We start from the raw sequence: 18,186 nt of genomic DNA, 5'->3' as shown, positions 1-18,186 counted from the left end.
GGTGTCCCCCGCCTATGGTGCTCAAGTTTGCCGGGATAAGCTCCAGCACCCCGTCGATACTTGCGAGTATAAGCAGTTCTGAAAATGAATGAATGAAAATAAAATAGTTAGTATAATCTGGCCAGCCCATTGCCTAAGTGGTTAGCACGACAGCCTCACAGTTCAGGGATCAATGGTTCCATCGCCTGGTGCCCATAGTTGGCTTGGATGGGCTCCAGGACCCCCGCGACGCTGGTGAGGATAAGCTGTTCAGAAAATGAATGAGTGTCCTAATGATCTTCAGCAGAGAATAGAGCTTGCTTGTGTTGGGAAAGCTTTATATTTGCGTTCCATAGTTATTCTTACCTCAGGATATATTTTTATTGATATTTTTAAAAACAAACAAACAAACAAACAATCAACCAAAAAATAACCATTAATGGAAACACGATTTGCTGTACATAATCAGGCTAACAAATGTTAATTATAGCCTGTAGTAACCAAAGGGCAAGAAAAAAAAAACACTTGCATGTTTCATTTAACATAACTTTCTTACATTCTTTTATGTATATTTTGCTTCCTGGTGCATAACCATATGTATTGTACTCGTTTTAAACTCCATACGTTTTCCTCTCAATGCCACATTATGCTTTTTTTTTACAGTGTACGAAAAATGTACCTAGAAATAATACAAAGAGAGGTTAAACAAGAGCAAAAAAACAAAAAACAAAACAAGTGTACTAAACTACTGACATACCATTCCGACCCGCTAGACGGTGCTGTCAGATTTTTCCACTTGCAATCCCGAAAGTAAAATCACTTGATGCTGGACAGCATTGGATTTCAACACGACATGTGGGATGTTTTTATGAATGATAATTTAACATTTTAGTCACTTCATACTAAATAGATACACCAACAGTCATGGGGAAAAAAGGCAGAAACGAAAAGAAGGTGAAGGGAGCAGAAAAGACCGCTGCCAAAATGGAAAAAAAGGTCTCCAAGAGGTCCAAACGTGAAGAGGTGATGTTACTTTTCACTGCTGTAATATAACAACACTACTCATCTTTTGTAGCCATGTTGTGTCCAAAGTGAAGTTAAATACTGCAATAAAAAATAAAGTACATTTATAACCTTCCCTACTAATTCGCTGCTGTGCAACAGTATTTGACAGCATTGTTTGTATTATAAAATAAGATCTTGTGCTTGTTTTCTAGGAGGATTTGGAAGCTCTGATTGCTGAATTTCAAAGCTTGGATGCCAAGAAAACTCAGGTTGTAGAAACTGCATGTCCACCTCCATCAGCAAGGTGAGACTTTAGTGTCCTCAGCCAAAACAAACGACCACTCAAAAGTTAACATGGTTTTCCAAGCACTGCAATTAATCAGCAAATCACAAAATGTGATGCCTAATTTTTTCTTTTCATTTCCAGGCTAAGTGCCACCCTTTCTGCTCATCCTGAGAAAGATGAGCTCATCCTATTTGGTGGTGAATTCTTCAATGGGAAGAAGGTAATATAAATACTTTTTAAATGTACTTCTGGTAATAATACTTAATTGATCGTGCATAATTTGCTTTCTGTCTGTCCCCAATCTTCAATCTAAATTCTTATTTTCCTTTTTGCAGACATATTTGTACAATGATCTGTTTTTCTACAACATTAAGAAAAACAGCTGGATAAAGTCAGAGATCCCCAACCCGCCTCCTCCACGATGCTCTCACCAGGTTTGTTCTAGTCACCCACAAACTTAAAACATGGCAATGGCAATGGCTCAATGCACAGATTGACATCTTGATATCGATTGGCTATACAGTGGTACCTTGAGATACAAGCTTAATTCGTTCCGGGACTGACCATGTATGTCGATTTACTCTTAACACAAATGAACGTTTCCAATAGAAATGAACTAAAAACAAATGAATTCGTTCCAACCCTCTGAAAAAAACACCAAAAACAGGATATTGGATTGGAAAAACATTTTTATTTGTTCTAATTCGCCATCTTAATTAACAAAGTAACAAATAACTAGTGGTTTAATAGTACTAAAATGTGTTTAATAGTACTAGAATTAGACGGATTTCGCGGAGGGGATAGAGAGACGGACAGGGGGGGGGGGGGGGGACTTTTTGCACGGCAATGCGCTCGTAACAACATAAACATTTAAATTAACTTGGATTACGATGCAGACACACTCAAAAATAAATTTAATCTAACCTTACACTAAACTTAATTCAAATTTTGTTTTTAATTTTGATACCTTTCTTCTCCCTGGTTGGCTCTATTTGCCCCGCCTCCATCCTGACTTTCAGATGCAACCTATCGAGGGTTGTTTGCTTTTGTCTTTCGTTGAGAATCCTATCAACGTCCACGCTTCCTTCATCCACTTCCTCTTCCTCCCACAACACATCATCCGATTGGCTTTACGAGATGACGTAAAATTCGTGCGTCAAAGTGAGTTTGACAATGCTTTTTTCGATCGAAAATTTGTAATTTATTTTAGTTATTGATTATAACACTGAACTGAGAGAGGGTGAACTGAGACGAGTACGAGGCTAGAGGGGGGCAGTGGTGGTCTCGGCTTTCCGATTTTCGATCGGCTTTAGGAGATGACGTAAAATCCGTGCGTCGGCTTTACGAGGTGACGTAAAATCCGTGCGTCGGCTTTACGAGATGACGTAAAATCCGTGCGTCAAAGTGAGTTTGACAATGCTTTTTTCGATCGAAAATTTGTAATTTATTTTAGTTATTGATTATAACACGCACCCCCATCTATTGGAATTAATTATATAGCAAAAATCTGCGTGTTATATTCGAGTAATTACGGTACTCTCGTATTAGCGATCGCTCCGCCATTCGCACAGACTAACGGGAAAAAAAAAACACTGGGAAAAAAAATGCAACGCTTTGCCCAGTGCTCGTAAAGACATTACACGAGGCAGTTGCGGGGAGAGAGACAGTGCCCATGATGTTCTTATGAGCAGCCTCTCGCGTCCGCTGTATGCTTGTATATCAAAATTTGTCTCGTATCTCAAGATAAATATTTGCTCGAAATTTTACCCGGATCTCAAATTGCTCGTATGTCGAGGTACCACTGTATAACCAAATGACAAAATTTGATCAACATTATCACCCCCTCCATCAGGCTCTAGCAGTCTCTCAAGGTGGGGGCCAGCTGTGGATTTTTGGAGGAGAATTCGCTTCCCCAAATGGGGAACAATTCTACCATTACAAGGACCTTTGGGTGTTGCACCTTGCAACACATACCTGGGAGAATATCAAGTATGATGGACTAATTTAAAGGCAGGCTATTGCTTTTGAGACATGGCTTTTTTATTTTTAAACACTTTTTTCTTCCTAGAGCGCCTGGCGGTCCTTCGGGTCGTAGTGGCCACCGAATGGCACTCAGTAGAAGACAGCTGCTGGTGTTTGGAGGCTTTCATGAGAGCACAAGGTGGAAACTGTTGACTCATAACTCTGATGCCGTATTTTCTGTCCTATAAGATCCATCGGAATATAAGGCGTGCAAATAATAGATGGTCTATTTTAAAACGATTTCCATGTATAAGGCACTGTATTAGAAGGTGCAATAGAAGTAGTGGTTAGGGGGTTTCATTATGCATCCGCTAGATGGAGCTGCGCTAAAGGGAATCTCATTAACCAATATTTATCCATATTCTAGGATTTTTAGAAAATTGAAGTCTGAACAAGTGTTAAAACCTTTGTTAACCATTGAAATTGTGTGGCCCTAGTACTACTTTGACCACAGTGAAGAACCAAACACTACTTTTTGATGTAATCTTCATTTATTTCCAAATAAAAAAACAGACTAAACTGAGTATCCCTTCTGGATCAAAACTTGCAATTATATAATATACCTATAATTCAAAATACTCACACAATTTGGGCGATTGTACCAATTTGTCCAATGTGAATACAGACAGAATTTTTTTTACTGAGATAATTTAAGAAAGAGGAAAAAAATGAAACACTGCCGTGAACCGTTTAAGGTCCCCACATAACTTAAACTGGCCCCATTATTCCAGTTTTTTAAACTTAAAATAAAATTCAAAAAAACCTTAATGTTTTTTTTGTTTTTGTTTTTTTCTCATTGGAAAATGGTTTTGGAACTTAGTCATTTATTTCTAAATTACAAATTTGAACCAATGGAGGATTAGTAGAATCATCAACAACATTCTAAAACTTGTACTCACTGAGAAAAGCTTAGGATAATAATGAGGTGTAGTCATTTATTTTGTGTGTTTACATTCTGATTTTAACCCCAACTCTGCGAATACAAAGTTTATTTCTCCATGCCTTTCTTTCATTTCTTTCTCATTGACGTTTTTCGCCCTCACAGAGATTTTATTTACTACAATGACATCTACTCGTTCTCTCTGGACACTTTCTCTTGGTCGCGCCTCTCCGTGTCAGGAGTGGGCCCTTCGCCGAGATCCGCCTGTCAGATGACGTCTACGTCCGATAGTTCCGGTGTCATCATCTATGGAGGATACTCAAAACAGGTACGCGTGAGCTCCTCATTTTGTTTTTGTTTTACAGTAATACCTTGAGATACGAGCTTAATGCCTTCCGGGACCGAGCTCATATCTCAAATCAATTTTTCCAACAAAAATTAACTAAATTCAAATTAATTTGTTCCCACCCTCTGGACCCCCCCCCCCACCTAAAATAGAATTTTACAATGGAAAAACATGTTTTTATTTGTTCTAATTTACCACCTATGCTCAAAAAGTAACAAATACCTATGTAGTGGTTATGATCTGCAATAAACTGTGACATTATTGTCTACAGTACAGTGCAAAGTTTCTACCTTAGAGATAGACGGTAGCAGCTAACAGCAGAGGAGACAGATTTGACACGTTCGGTTCGTTACACTTTTGTGGCACTACGTAACATAACAAACTTTAAATTTAACTTAATTGAAGTTCGGTTACGATACACACACTTAAAAATGGATGTATAACCAACCATGTTGTGCTATAAGCGAGGCAAAGGTGTTAATGTATTCCGCTACGGCGTTCGAGTTAGAACTAGCTGCTTCCCCCGTGCCTCACAGCTGAGTGTAACCCCAGTTCGTTTTTTAAAGTTATCGAACCCGCCACGACTTGGACTGGCGTCGAAGTATCCTCTTTCTCAGTCGCTTACTTTACTGTCAAGTCCTCGCAGATTCCGCTAACTGTTTCTCCTTTATCCATATTAAACGAAGCCCCTCTCTCTCGTCATGAATATCACTGCGCAGCTTGAAAATGACAACCTGATGGCCGCATCGTAGACTCGTTTGTCAAATTTGTCTCGTTTCTCGGCAAAAATTTGCTTGGAATTTTCCTCGTATCTCAAATTTCTCATATATTGGGACACTCGTATGTCAAGGTATGACTGTATTTCTCTTTGTTCCAAGGTCAAACTTTGGACACAGATTGACTTTCAGATCCTCTGACACAAACGGGGCGCCATGATAATTTTAATTGCAACGCCATAATACCCTGCTGTGTTCACCTAGAAACACAAAAAGGACATTGAGAAGGGAACAATTCACTCTGACATGTTTCTCCTCAAGCAAGACGGTAAAGATGGCCAAGGTACAAAAACAGAAGAACCGTCCAATTTTTATCTATTTATTTTTTAAATCTTGTATCATTGTCAAATACACCTACAGAAAAGTGGACGTGGTCCAGGTTGAGCCCATCAGGAAACAAACCGCCTCCCCGCTCAGGCTTCTCCATGGCAGTGGGCCCAGCAGGTCGCGCCGTCTTGTTCGGTGGGGTTTGTGACGAAGAAGAGGATGAGACGCTGGAGGGTGACTTCTATAATGACCTCTACTTGTATGACACGGTGAAGAACCGCTGGTATCCTGGACAACTTAGGGTGAGCTCCTGTCATGTGATCTAATGAAATGTCCGTGACATTGATTGCCACATGACAGCCTGTTGCCGTTTGATTGGTCAAATGTTGTGAGAATTTTCATTGAATCTTGGAAACTGAGTCACAATTCTGTGATTCTCCAAACGCAATTTCCATCATCTTTTCAGGGTAACAAAATGGAGAAGAAAAAACGTCGGCGAGGGAAGAAGAACGTAGCCGAAGCAGATAAGGAGGAGGAAGCCGATGCTTCCGAAGGCCCCATCGAGGTCATCAAGGAGATTGTCACAGAGGACGGCACAGTGATGACCATCAAGGAAGTAATCCCTGGAGCTCAGGAGGCGGAGGAGGCCATTGATGATGATGAGGAGGAGGAGGATGAAGAGGAGGATGGTACAGCCCAATACACACAACAGAATTACAATCTAGTCTCCTTGAGAACCGATTAGATGATAGCGGATTTCTTTTCTATTCCTGCGCTTCCCATTTTCGTAAAAAGCAAAAACACTATTGATTTTCAGAGACAAATGAGGTTTGGATCAGTTTACCCTTGGTTCTAGTTTGACAGTAAAACTCTTGCTATACGCAAGAATCTCACTGACACCAGATGGCCAATGTAGCTGAGATCCAAATAAGGACACATTTTGGTGATGTTCTTTTAATTGCTTTCTTCCTTCATTTCCCTTCAGCATCCACTCTGGTGGAGCCCAGCCCAAGGTCTAGTGCCATGGCAACCGTGCGCCAGGGCAAACTCTTCCTTTACGGGGGCATGTTTGAAGTGGGCAGTCGTCAGTTCACCTTAAACGACCTCTACTGTCTGGATCTTCACAAGATGGACCAGTGGGAGGTCTTAGTTGGCATGGATCCAAGTGAGTCAGCCAGTTAGGAAAGTCCGGAAATTAACAGTGTTGCACTGATACCGATACTAATATTGATTTGGCACTAAGATGACATCGGTAACAGGGAGTGTGGTAATACCTCGTTTATCGCAGTTAATAGGTTTGATCCAGGACATGCCGCAATAAGTGCATTACCGTGATATAGGGACAGCGTTTATGTGTCTATTTAATATTATTTGGGATTTCAAAACCCTCTCTGTACTATTATTTAACTCCCAAAGATAGATACTGTCCTCTAGTGGCCAGTGAAATACTCTCCGATTGTGAGTACCATATTTTCTCACATATGTATTTGTAACTCAAAAAAATGATGACTGAATCAAGGGTACGGCTTATATGCGCACAAATTTGACTTGACATGCACGAAACTGCAAGGTGACAAAGACGAAGCGCTATGAACTAAATTCAAGAAAAAAAACGTATCTTGCATTAAACGTGAAAAACTCACTTACTTGTGCTTGACATTGCTGGCTCAGGGCGCCGACATCTTACTGTAGTTAAATGTGCTCTGACTGGCCAGACACGAGTAGCCTTGATACATGTGTTCATAGTGTTTACCATGTCAGCACATCCCAATAGTTGTTAACGCTGATCGAAGGTCTTGCGGTCGATCGTTAAAATATCAGCCTTGATACCTGCGTAATGTGTATCTCATGCTATTATTGCACCCAGACCAGAGACTTGGTGAAAACTAGAGCACTACGGACACACTTCCTGGTTGTACTGTTCACGTGACTTCTTTTTTAAATTTGTCTACGTGCAGGCCACACCCTTTCGGAATGTGCAATCCGGCAGCCGATCCTTTCGATTCATACAGTATCTCAGAAATACCACGTGCGATGATTTTTCTTTAGATTTTCCCTTCAAAGTAACACATCTGTACTCCCTATTAAAACCATGAATATGGTGGTGGAAATTGTGAACTAGGGGGCGTCTTATGAGAGAGCAATCGTACAATTCAACGATTTTAAGGCTATTTTAAGGGTACGGCTTATACGAGGAGGCAGTCAATATGCGAGAAAATACGGTAATTAAGAATTCCAAATAACAAAAAGTATATAATATGGTATTAGCACTTGCGCAAGACTAAAAGTTACACAAAATCATCTGAAACATGATGAGTCCACCTCAAAAGGAAGCCTGGTGGTGGCGTTTTGAGTTTTCATTGGATTGGATGATTCACTCTCTTTAGAGACCCAAGAATGGCTGGAAGAGTCTGAGTCAGAAGATGATGATGAGGAAGAGGAGGCAGCAACAGGAGCAGTGGGAGGGGAAGAGGAGGAGGAGGAGGAGAAAGAAGAAGAGGAGTCTGATCAGACAGGCAAGGGATTATTTTTCATTTATATTCTTTTAAAAGTATACTATTATCAGCGTTGTCCCTTTTCACTTAAACAACACCTGCAAAGAACATTACAAATGCAGCAATTGTCAAGAAAGTCACAGTTTGAAATGGAAATAGAACTTGTTATAAAATATCCAACGTAGACATGACAAAATCTTAACATAATTTTCATCGAACATGGCCTCTTGCCTATATAGTACATAATTACAATGGGAACAGCAGAGAAATCCTTAACAATAAACAGCCTAAAAAGTATAAACATTTAAAGTTTATCTAACGTGCTGCTTCCAAAAGATGTTAAAATCATGATGGCTCATGACTAAACTGCTGATATTTTGTAATTAACATCAGTGTTAGAAAGCCATTTTGTGGCAGCCAAATTCGTCACTACAGAAAAAAGATTATTCGCCTTCCAGCACAATTTTTTTGGAGTGATAAAAGATAGAGATGCAAGACTGGCTTTAGTAGACAGAGCAGTTTCAAGGTGATGATTCATATTGACACCTTTCATCTGTTACGTGTCTTTGTAAGCCGAGCTGGGCCATCGCAGGACACGGCAGGCTGTTCCCACTTGGTTTATGAGCTGATCTACGCAGCATTAAATAAAATCCACAAATATGGAATCTGTCTTTGCCCAGATGAAGATGAGCACCCGGCAGTAAAGGATGGGGAGACGTTGACAGATTACCAGGCCCGCACGGAGCACTACTGGGTAGGACTTGCACGCACCAACATGGGTGCTGATGCCAAGGACAAAAAAGTCGCCAAGGTTTCCTTAGCTATGGCGAAAGTGTTCTATGAAGAAAACTTGGATGGCGCTTGAGAGACTTTAACCATGCCATGTAAAATACACAATGTAAATGTTATGCCAGAAAAGCCATTAAATTTATGGTGCAAATTGTCAATATTGACATGAAAGCAGGCTGTCAATAACAAAATGATTTATTTAGGTAATGATGTATCTAACACTGAACACGTAATCTACGTAAAAATACACATTCATGACATATGAGCACGTTTCAATAACAGGGGTGAACACCATTTTCCGAGCCGTTTATTCGCAAGCGTCACGGGTTTGCTTAAGCCTAGCCCAGCCAATAACAGGAAGTAGACGGGGTACACCGTAAATTTGTTTTCACCCAATTGGAAGGCAAAAAGAAACTACCAATCATGGATGCAAAACTCCTACTTAGGTACAGTTTTTGAGTGCTCATTCAATCTGCTATGCATGCTTGTGGGATGTGGGAGGAAACCCGACTACCTGAAGAAAACATGCAATCTAAGCACTGGAAAGCACGAAACTACGAGGGATTGATTCCGCAATCTCAGAATTGCAAAGCGGGCATGTTAACCTCTCTTCTGTCCTGTTGACACCTGTCAAACCTCGTCTTCATTCAAATGATTGAACCAACCGGCATTAGATTAGATTAGATAACTTTATTCATCCCATATTTGGGAAATTTCACTGTCACAGTAGCAAGAGGGTGAGAATACAGACACAGGAAAAGACATTTTAAATATAAATAGGTAATAAATAAGTTAATAAATAAATAAGCCGGTTGCTGAAATATATACATACATATATAAATATATATATATATATATATACACATACATATATATATATGCATATATATATATATATATATATATATATATATATATATATATATGCATATACATATATATATTTCAGCAACACGCTTATTTATTTAATTAACACACATACACATACATACATTACTCAAGATCCTCAGCAGGGGGCGACTATTGACTTAAAATATTTACTGTAAAGCAAATGCATGAAAATGCAAGGACATTTTTGGTTCTTTCTAAACAAAGAAAATACGGTCCCTTTATTCACACTGGATTCAAATAAATACAGATTACTGACATAGACATTACTGATCAGAAGTAGCCATAAGATGTTTTCTACATATTGTTTTTAAATAGTGGATTAGTCTTGGAAAATGTTATGCAACTGTGGTGCACATAGAAATTCAGCTCTCCTGCGTCAATGCTTTGTAGTGCCACTTTAGGCTGCAGTTACTACCTCGCTACCAGCTTTGCATATCGAGACGAAGACACTTGGTTTTATGTTAAAAGATATACGTTTGTTTGAAAAAAAAATCACCTTTTGCAACCTTCAACAGGTTTTCTCCACTTCTAAGCATGGTTTCCAACATGTGAGGGTGGTGTCTTAAGGCCGATCCACCACACACACTGACCACCTTCTCCAATTAGGTAAAAAAACAAAAAACAAATAGCATCTACTATTGTCTGATCTGACCAAAGCACCTGTTACTATATGCCTTACATGGTTTGTTATGCTTTCCATCAGAATTATGTGCTATTTTGTGTTGAGCTGTATAAAATATTCCCGTGGAAAAAAATCAAGGTCCCCCTCTGTTAATGAAAGAAAAATCCACAAGGGTCACTAAAATCACTTGAAACTTCCAAAAGTAACATTAATTTATTCATTAATTTTTCCTACCTCTTTATCTTCACAAGGTTAGTGGGGTTCGCCCCTAACTGTAACAATAGATACAATAAAAAAATTAACCAATCAAAATCAGCCATTATATTTGTATTTCCGTTCTATTTAAAGAAAAACTAATGAAGCATGCCTGAACAAAAATGATGAATCTTATTCATATTTTTTGCTCAATGTTTTGAGGCACTCAAAACATATCTTTAAATGACAATAAACCTTAGCCGCCGCTGTTCAACCGCTACAGTGGTTTGACACACTGCTCCAGCCTCTTCCACAGATTTTCAATGGGGTTTAGATCAGGGCTAATAGAAAGCCACTTCAGTATAGTCTGGTCCTTTTCTCTTACTCATTCTTGGCTATTTTTGGCTTGTTATGGGCTGTCCTCCTTTTGGAAGACCCTTGACCTGAGACTGAGACTGAGACCATGATTTATGACATGAGGCCTCACATTTCTCAACATAATTTCTTGTTAATCTTAAAACGTAACCTTGCTCAAAATGAAGGAAACCCTGTCAGATGCAGCAAAACAGTCCCAAAACATAATCGAGACTCCTCCCCGTTTCACAGGAGAAAACCTGTTGTTTTCTTAGTTGGCTTCAGTTGCGTTGATTACATTTAAAAAATATATATAAAAATGACCGTATTTTCACGACTATACGGCGTATCGTATTTTTAGCCGCAGTGTCAATAACGGGTGCTATTTCTGTATTTTACACACACAAAGGACGCACTGTTTTTATAGACGCAGCCAGGCATGGCAAAACATACACGCTACACCCACACGCTAAAAACACGTTTTTAAAGAGGCAACGGAAGCAAAACTGAGTTCGGTTGTACTTTATTTAGCCATTTTACAATGTATACTCACGTCATCATCACCCACAAATCCATCAAAGTCCTAAATTTCTGAGTTTTATACATTCGTCCAGGCGGCCACAATCCATTCGCAAATAGTAGCTAGCTAGTAGCTAGCTAGTAGCTAGCGTAACTTTTCCAACGCTGCTTTCCATGCTTTGTCAAGCTGTGTTGATCTCGATGTATACAGGCCACCATCCATTGGATGTATTGACAAAAGAACTACATATCCCAGCAGTCACTGCGCAGTACTTTTTCTACAGGGAAAATAGTAGAGTCGGGGGCTGCTTGCCGTAGTTGTGAGAGCTGTAGAGAATGTGTACCCTATCGACTGATTTATTTTATTTTATCGTGATAACAATTTTAATATTGGTCCATATATAAAGCGAACTGGATTATAAGGCGCCCTCTCTATTTTGGAGAAAATGTAAGACTTTTATGTGCGCCTTATAGTCGTGAAAATACGGTAGGTCTTATCGAAGTTATTTTGCAACGTTCATGTATTTTAATATCACAACCTCATGCTTGAATTAACAATCCTTGCAGTGAAAATATAGTGAGGAGTTAAGAGAGACTGAGAAAAGATTAATTTGAGACAAGGTAGTGAGGGCAAAGTGCACGGTGTCTCAGTGAAGACATCAGTCTGAGCACCAGTCTATCCCACTCTGACCTATTTTATTCTCCATCAGCATGCTGAATGAGGGATGAGAAGAAGCTGATGAATAATAGAGAAGCAAAAGAGATGGATGAGAATGAGCCTGCCTTACTTCCCTCCCATCGTAGCCCCTGTTCTTGCCTCCCTGCGTTACCCCTTTTTAATTTTAACTCTGAGACAAAAAAGGTGTTATAAATAACCAAAGAGCACACCACTGACGTAGGGGAACGTAGTATTTGTCATAGATGTACAAGCCGTGTGTGTGTCCAAGTGAGAGAGAGAAGGAAAGAACTGATTTTGCACCTTCGGTATACGATAATGTTATTGTTCTCGGACTGAAAGTAATAATCTTGACCATTTAATGGGAGACGACAAATTATTTGCCTGTGCATGAAACTGTTCCATTGATTTTTACCAGTTGACAGCATGAATATTGGCTAATATTATTCATCTGTGCATGCGGTTAAATTTGAGTGTATAGTTAAAATTACTAAAACATCTTAAGTTGAGCCAAACCCGAACATCTGCCAAAAATCTGACCCAAAGCAAAAAATTATGTAAGATTTGCTCTTCAATTATTCATTATATGCCCTAATATTTCTATAGCCATTAATGAAACATGTTTTTTTGCAAATAGTTCTGGTTAAGACTAGGTTGTTAGCAGAGATTGATTCTTTGCCACACTGTAGGCTACGTAAAATAAGGCTGCTCCAGTTTTCTAATAGTACGAATTAACGTTGTCTACGGTATCACCAAAAAAAAACCTTGATCTGAATGACAAGTCATGAAAAAAAATAGAAACAAAACAAGGGTATGCCATTGGCAATGCCTTCAAACAATTGAGACAATGGGAAAGAAGAAAAAACTGATGACAGACAGACACCAAAGTTGCACCATGATGTACGGTGTACCATGACATATTATTAACTTTTCCTACATTCATTTTCCTATGTTCCTACTAACGTTGTGTAGCAACTGGGTCCATTCACCAGGGCAAAGATAGCTTGATGGATAGTCTTTACGCATGGCCATATGTTGGTCGGTAAAATGGGTGGAGAATAAAATCGTTTTTGTTTTCTTTATTAGATTAGATACATTTTTTCATCCCGTATTCTGGAAATTTCACTGTCACAGTAGCAAGAGGGGGAGAATACAGACAGGAAAAGACATTTTGATGATGCTGGTAATGCATTACCATGTGAAATATATTATTACTATATTTTCCGCACTATAAGGCACAACTAAAAGACTTTTTTCAAAAGCTGGCAGTCCGCTTTATAATCCAAGTCCACAAAGGTCCAACATGGGTGAAGGTTTTTATTGCAACGGATCCAGCATAGACAGTTTAACCAATGAGGTTTCTCTGAAACCAGCAGCATTAGCTGATGGCAATCAACTGATTACACCAGATTGGTGAAAATGTATCCTCTTTGGTTCGAATGAAAACCTGCACCCACTGCGACTGGTCTGGACACTTATGGTCTAGTGCTAGTGGCTATATAACACAATCCCCAACTACTAATACTACCACTACTACTACTACCACCACCACCAAAACCACCACAACTACGACTACTGCATTTTATAATCTTGTGCACCTCATATATGAAAGAAATGCCAAGATATGCCATTCATTGAAACTGCGTCTTATAATTCAGAAAATACGGTAGTCAGTGTGCTGATATATTGTTGAAAAAAAGCACAGTTCTTCAGTATTGTGCAAAGAAACATGATACATGGAGCCCATTTTTTTAACCTAACTATCTTCTCTAAATGACTTTTAAATTTTTTATTTATGCACCAACAGATGATTTTTTAATTTATGCACCAACTTAATGCTGGTGCAGTTCGAAACCCTTACATTTGAAAACTTGCGTAAGTAGTCATTTAATTATGGGTATGTAATACACAGATTGTACACTAGACATGCTCTATGTTCACATAATTATTGGTAACAGTAATGTGTAGTTTGTTAGCCATTTTCTCTAATTGAAATGCAGATTGGCATGATTACCCAGCATGATTCTTCATTTATCTGGCAACCTAAAGAGGAAGGGAAGTGTTTGTCAATATTTTGATTCTGGTTCAGGTCCAGTTTTTGGCCACCAGTCTTGCATATTGGTTCTTTAAGACCAAACCGTAGACGGCTCACATTTTTTGTTAAAGTGTGCAAAGATGTAAGAATATGAAAAAGTCTTATTTGATCTCCTAACAATTTATCATAGGTACAACAGGTTTAAGAGACCAAATATAAAAATATATTTAGGAAATCACATTTCATAATCTGTAACCTATTTGCATAAAGGTGTATTGTATTTGATCAATAGCTGATGTTCAGCTAAGTATTTTGGTATGTATATTGTTTGACCAGTTTTGCACACACAACAGCAGCTATTGTAGCCTACTTTTCTTGACTACAAAAGCGATTAAATTCAATGTTTTAAAAACAATTCTCATAACATTGCCTATGCAGTTATACCCTTCTCCTAAAAAGAAAGAAAGATAATGACACTGTGAACATTGTCAGTGAGCCCCTGGCTCTAATTGAATTAACATGAATGATGTCATGGTTTTCTCTATTCAGTCACATGCATTTCTAATGTTCTTCCTCATGATCCCATTGTGCCACTCTCATCCCTCTCTTCCCCTACACATCTCTCTTCTTTCCACGAGCATGTTTAGAGGCCTTAACCTTAATCCCTAACCTCAGTGTGATTTTATTACCGTAATCTGGTCCGGAATGGGTTTAGTACTCCCAAGACGCTGGTAGACAGGGACAAGGACACAGGCAGGATGACTGTTGCGAGAGGAAGGGTTGTACTTGTGTAGATAATCCTTTCTGGGAGCGATTTTTACGTTGTTTGTATTTCTGTCTGCATCAGATCCAGCCTCAGATGCTCATAACTCTGCAAATGGACTGGTAATTAATGTCATACTCATGATAATGAAACAAACAGCATGCCAAAATTATCATATATATACATATATTTATATATATATATATATATATATAATATATATATATATATATGTATATATACACGTATATATACGTATATATATATGTGTGTCTATATATATATACACACATATATGTATACACATATATACTATAATTGAACAGTTCCTATCATTAAAATGACCTGTCACCCATTGTTGAAAAATTAAACTTGTATAAAACACGGGCAGCCCCATTGTTGACTGGTTAGTGCGTCAGCCTCACAGTTCTGAATTTGAGGGTTGGATCCCAGGTCGGTCTTCACTTTGTGTTTGCATATTTTACCCAGACTTTTGTGGGTTTTCTCCCGGTACTGTTTCCCCAAACATCCCAAATATGTACATGCATGGTAACCTGGTTGGACATCCTTGTGCCCTGCGATTGGCTGACCACTAATTCAGGGTGTCCCCCACCTGGTGCTTAGTAGTTATCTGGGATAGGCTCCATCACCCACGTGACCCTTGTGAGGATAAGCGGTTCAAAAATGAACGAATGAATGAAGGCCCTCGCTTGCTATTTCCTCACCATTACTTTGATCTTATTGTTGCTCTTGTTCTTGATAAGGACACGAACAAAATTGCTACTCCTTTGTTATTTGTGAATGGCTCAGAATGAAATTCCAACAGATCAACTAGTGCTGGCTCCAGAGGTGACTGTGTAGTTCCCTTTAAAAAAGAATACATTTAGCCAAAGCACCCTCTCTGTCCTTGCCTCACCTGGAACTCAATACAGATTACCATAATGTGAACTTCCGTCTCTGAACCTCATCGCCAATCATCTTAAAGCCTGGCTGTTAGATGAACAAAGTTGTGATCACAATGCTGTTTAAAAATGCTTCTTGTGTGTGTGTGTGTATATGTGTCATTGTTTACCTTCAACCTGCTCAAGGGACTAAAGATGGAAATTAGCCCTCGGCTACAATCTTACATATTTACTTATATATGTTCATTATCATGAATATGACTATGTTCATTAATATGTGCTGTCCCTCTATTAAATAAATCAAACTCAAACTCAAGAAGCAACTGCATCGTTTCTCGTGCGCATTTTTTTTTTGCCTTTGGGCTGATTGTTGATAACATTAACTAATGGCTGACTTTTGGTTCCGAGTTAGCTAATGGAGAGCATATGGAGTCTTAAGTTGTGCTTTTTATATCTCTGATCTGATGAGGCGTTGAGGGAAATTTAACTTGTTTTCTTTCCCAGTGCTAAATTTGTCTTTTTATTGTTCTGTAGGTTGATTTCCAACCAGGCTGCTAACAAAGAGCCCCTTCAGGGATCTCTCCCAATTCCAACGTCATTGAAGTGCCTGGTTACAGTTAAACATCAGCTGTCTCTTGGGGACCCGACATCCATAACAAGTAAGAATAATTCCTGACAGTGCCTTGTCTTTGATAATGGCCATTATCAGTCATCAGTCCTTGCCCCATTGCTTTGTTTTCCCATGGACCATGTGCAGATTTTTGCCCTTTTAAAATCTGTTGTTCCCACAGAGCAGAAAAAATTGAGTAAGTACATAATTTTTTTTATCTTAATAGTTTTATAATTTATTTTAATATTCAAATATTAATTTGCCGCTACACCCTAGACTGGTCACAAGCCATTTGCAGGGGAGATCTATGTACCTCAATTTTAATGTCTAAGTCAAAAAAGCACTTTAAAGATAATTCCAACAGATAAATATTACTACTGTTTTTTGCAAGGAGCTGTTGATATTTCCCCCCTCAAAAGGTGGAATAACAATGATTAAAGAAAATTGACAAATATAAAAAATAAAATAAAAAACGAGTTAAAAATCCAAAGGCCAAAATAACATCAACCAAAAAAACCCACCTTTTTGGAAAGGGGATGAAGAAATTCCTTGGAAATAAGTGGATGCCTTTATGATGTACAACCTTATAAGCATCTTCGAAGGCTCAGTTGTTCAAAGTTGATCTCTTTTAAATGGCACTGTATCAAATTATGACAGAGAGTTTACTGTTGATATTTTAATATTAGGTATTTAGATATTAAACTCTCTCTCTCTCTCTCATGATTATAATTTTGAGAGCTGGTTTCAACAGTAACAACCCGGCGACCAAACGTCTGTTCTACCAAACGTCCGTTCTTACCAAACGTCCGTTCTACCAAACGTCCGTTCTACCAAACGTCCGTTCTTACCAAACGTCCGTTCTACCAAACGTCCATTCTACCAAACGTCCGGTCGACCAAATGTCCGGTCTACCAAACGTCCGTTCTACCAAACGTCCGTTCTACCAAACGTCCGTTCTACCAAACGTCCGTTCGACCAAACGTCCGGTCGACCAAACGTCCGGTCGACCAAACGTCCGGTCGACCAAACGTCCGGACGACCAAACGTCCGGTCGACCAAACGTCCGGTCGACCAAACGTCCGGTCAACCAAACGTCCGGTCGACCAAACGTCCGGGGACCAAACGTCTTCCGACGAAACGTCCGAGTACCTTTTGAGGTACAGTGGGTTCTCGGACATTTCGTCGAAAGACGTTTGGTCCCTGGACGTTTGGTCCCTGGACGTTTGGTCGACCGGACGTTTGGTAGAATGGACGTTTGGTAGAACGGACGTTTGGTCGCCAGGTTGTTACTGTTGAAACCAGCTCTCAAAATTACAATCATGAGAGAGAGAGTGAGTTTAATATCTACATATCTAATATTAAAATATCAACAGTAAACCCTCTGTCATAATTTGACAGCGAGCGAATCCGGCGACCAAACGTCCGTTCGACCAAACGTCCGTTCGACCAAACGTCCGGGGACCAAACGTCCGGGGACCAAACATCCGGGGACCAAACGTCTTTTGACGAAACGTCCGGTCACGGTATCTCAAAACTAGTTGAATTTTTCTAGTTAGTTAACTGAGTCCCCTTCTACATCTTCGAATGTACTGCAATGTTATAGGATACAGTGTTCATATTGAGAGATGTTTCAGTGAAATGCTTGATTAATCCGAATTTTCTTTATCAACCCAATTAACATCAGACACCGAGTTGCTCCTCCTCCATGATCTGCTCCCTAGACTTGTTAAAAACTTGTATAGCAAGCACAGGCGTGGGATTCTTAAGTGTAGGG

The 18,186-nt window shown here is 39.2% G+C and overlaps 1 protein-coding gene across 2 annotated transcripts; it reads left to right on the top strand.

Moving 5' to 3' along the window:
* The first annotated feature begins 759 nt into the window (after positions 1 to 759).
* klhdc4 (kelch domain containing 4) lies at positions 760 to 16,873 on the top strand. Of its 2 annotated transcripts, XM_077597360.1 has the most exons (15): positions 760 to 1,002; positions 1,197 to 1,288; positions 1,412 to 1,490; positions 1,606 to 1,704; positions 3,123 to 3,259; positions 3,339 to 3,431; positions 4,338 to 4,500; positions 5,499 to 5,577; positions 5,655 to 5,863; positions 6,028 to 6,250; positions 6,547 to 6,726; positions 7,949 to 8,077; positions 8,737 to 8,810; positions 10,252 to 10,342; positions 16,337 to 16,873. In XM_077597360.1, the coding sequence occupies exons 1-14, from the start codon at positions 904 to 906 to the stop codon at positions 10,300 to 10,302; spliced, it is 1,707 nt and encodes a 568-aa protein (XP_077453486.1). In that variant the 5' UTR covers positions 760 to 903; the 3' UTR covers positions 10,303 to 10,342; positions 16,337 to 16,873. The 2 variants fall into 2 exon arrangements, with proteins under 2 accessions (XP_077453486.1, XP_077453485.1); XM_077597359.1 differs by lacking the exons at positions 10,252 to 10,342; positions 16,337 to 16,873 and having other exon boundaries at positions 8,737 to 9,003.
* Positions 16,874 to 18,186: the final 1,313 nt, after the last annotated feature.

This window comes from Stigmatopora argus, chromosome 3 (genome assembly GCF_051989625.1).
Source record: "Stigmatopora argus isolate UIUO_Sarg chromosome 3, RoL_Sarg_1.0, whole genome shotgun sequence".
Classification (NCBI taxonomy): domain Eukaryota; kingdom Metazoa; phylum Chordata; class Actinopteri; order Syngnathiformes; family Syngnathidae; genus Stigmatopora; species Stigmatopora argus.
Note: the sequence above shows the minus strand (reverse complement) of the source record. Positions and strands in the feature narration are given on the sequence as shown.

Bases quoted from the DNA above. Each gene is read 5' to 3' on its own strand.
- klhdc4 (XM_077597359.1), top strand. From the start codon at position 904: ATGGGGAAAAAAGGCAGAAACGAAAAGAAGGTGAAGGGAGCAGAAAAG. The intron at 3,260-3,338 runs GTATGATGGACT...TTTTCTTCCTAG, and splicing joins CATACCTGGGAGAATATCAA to AGCGCCTGGCGGTCCTTCGG. The intron at 8,078-8,736 runs GCAAGGGATTAT...GTCTTTGCCCAG, and splicing joins AGAGGAGTCTGATCAGACAG to ATGAAGATGAGCACCCGGCA.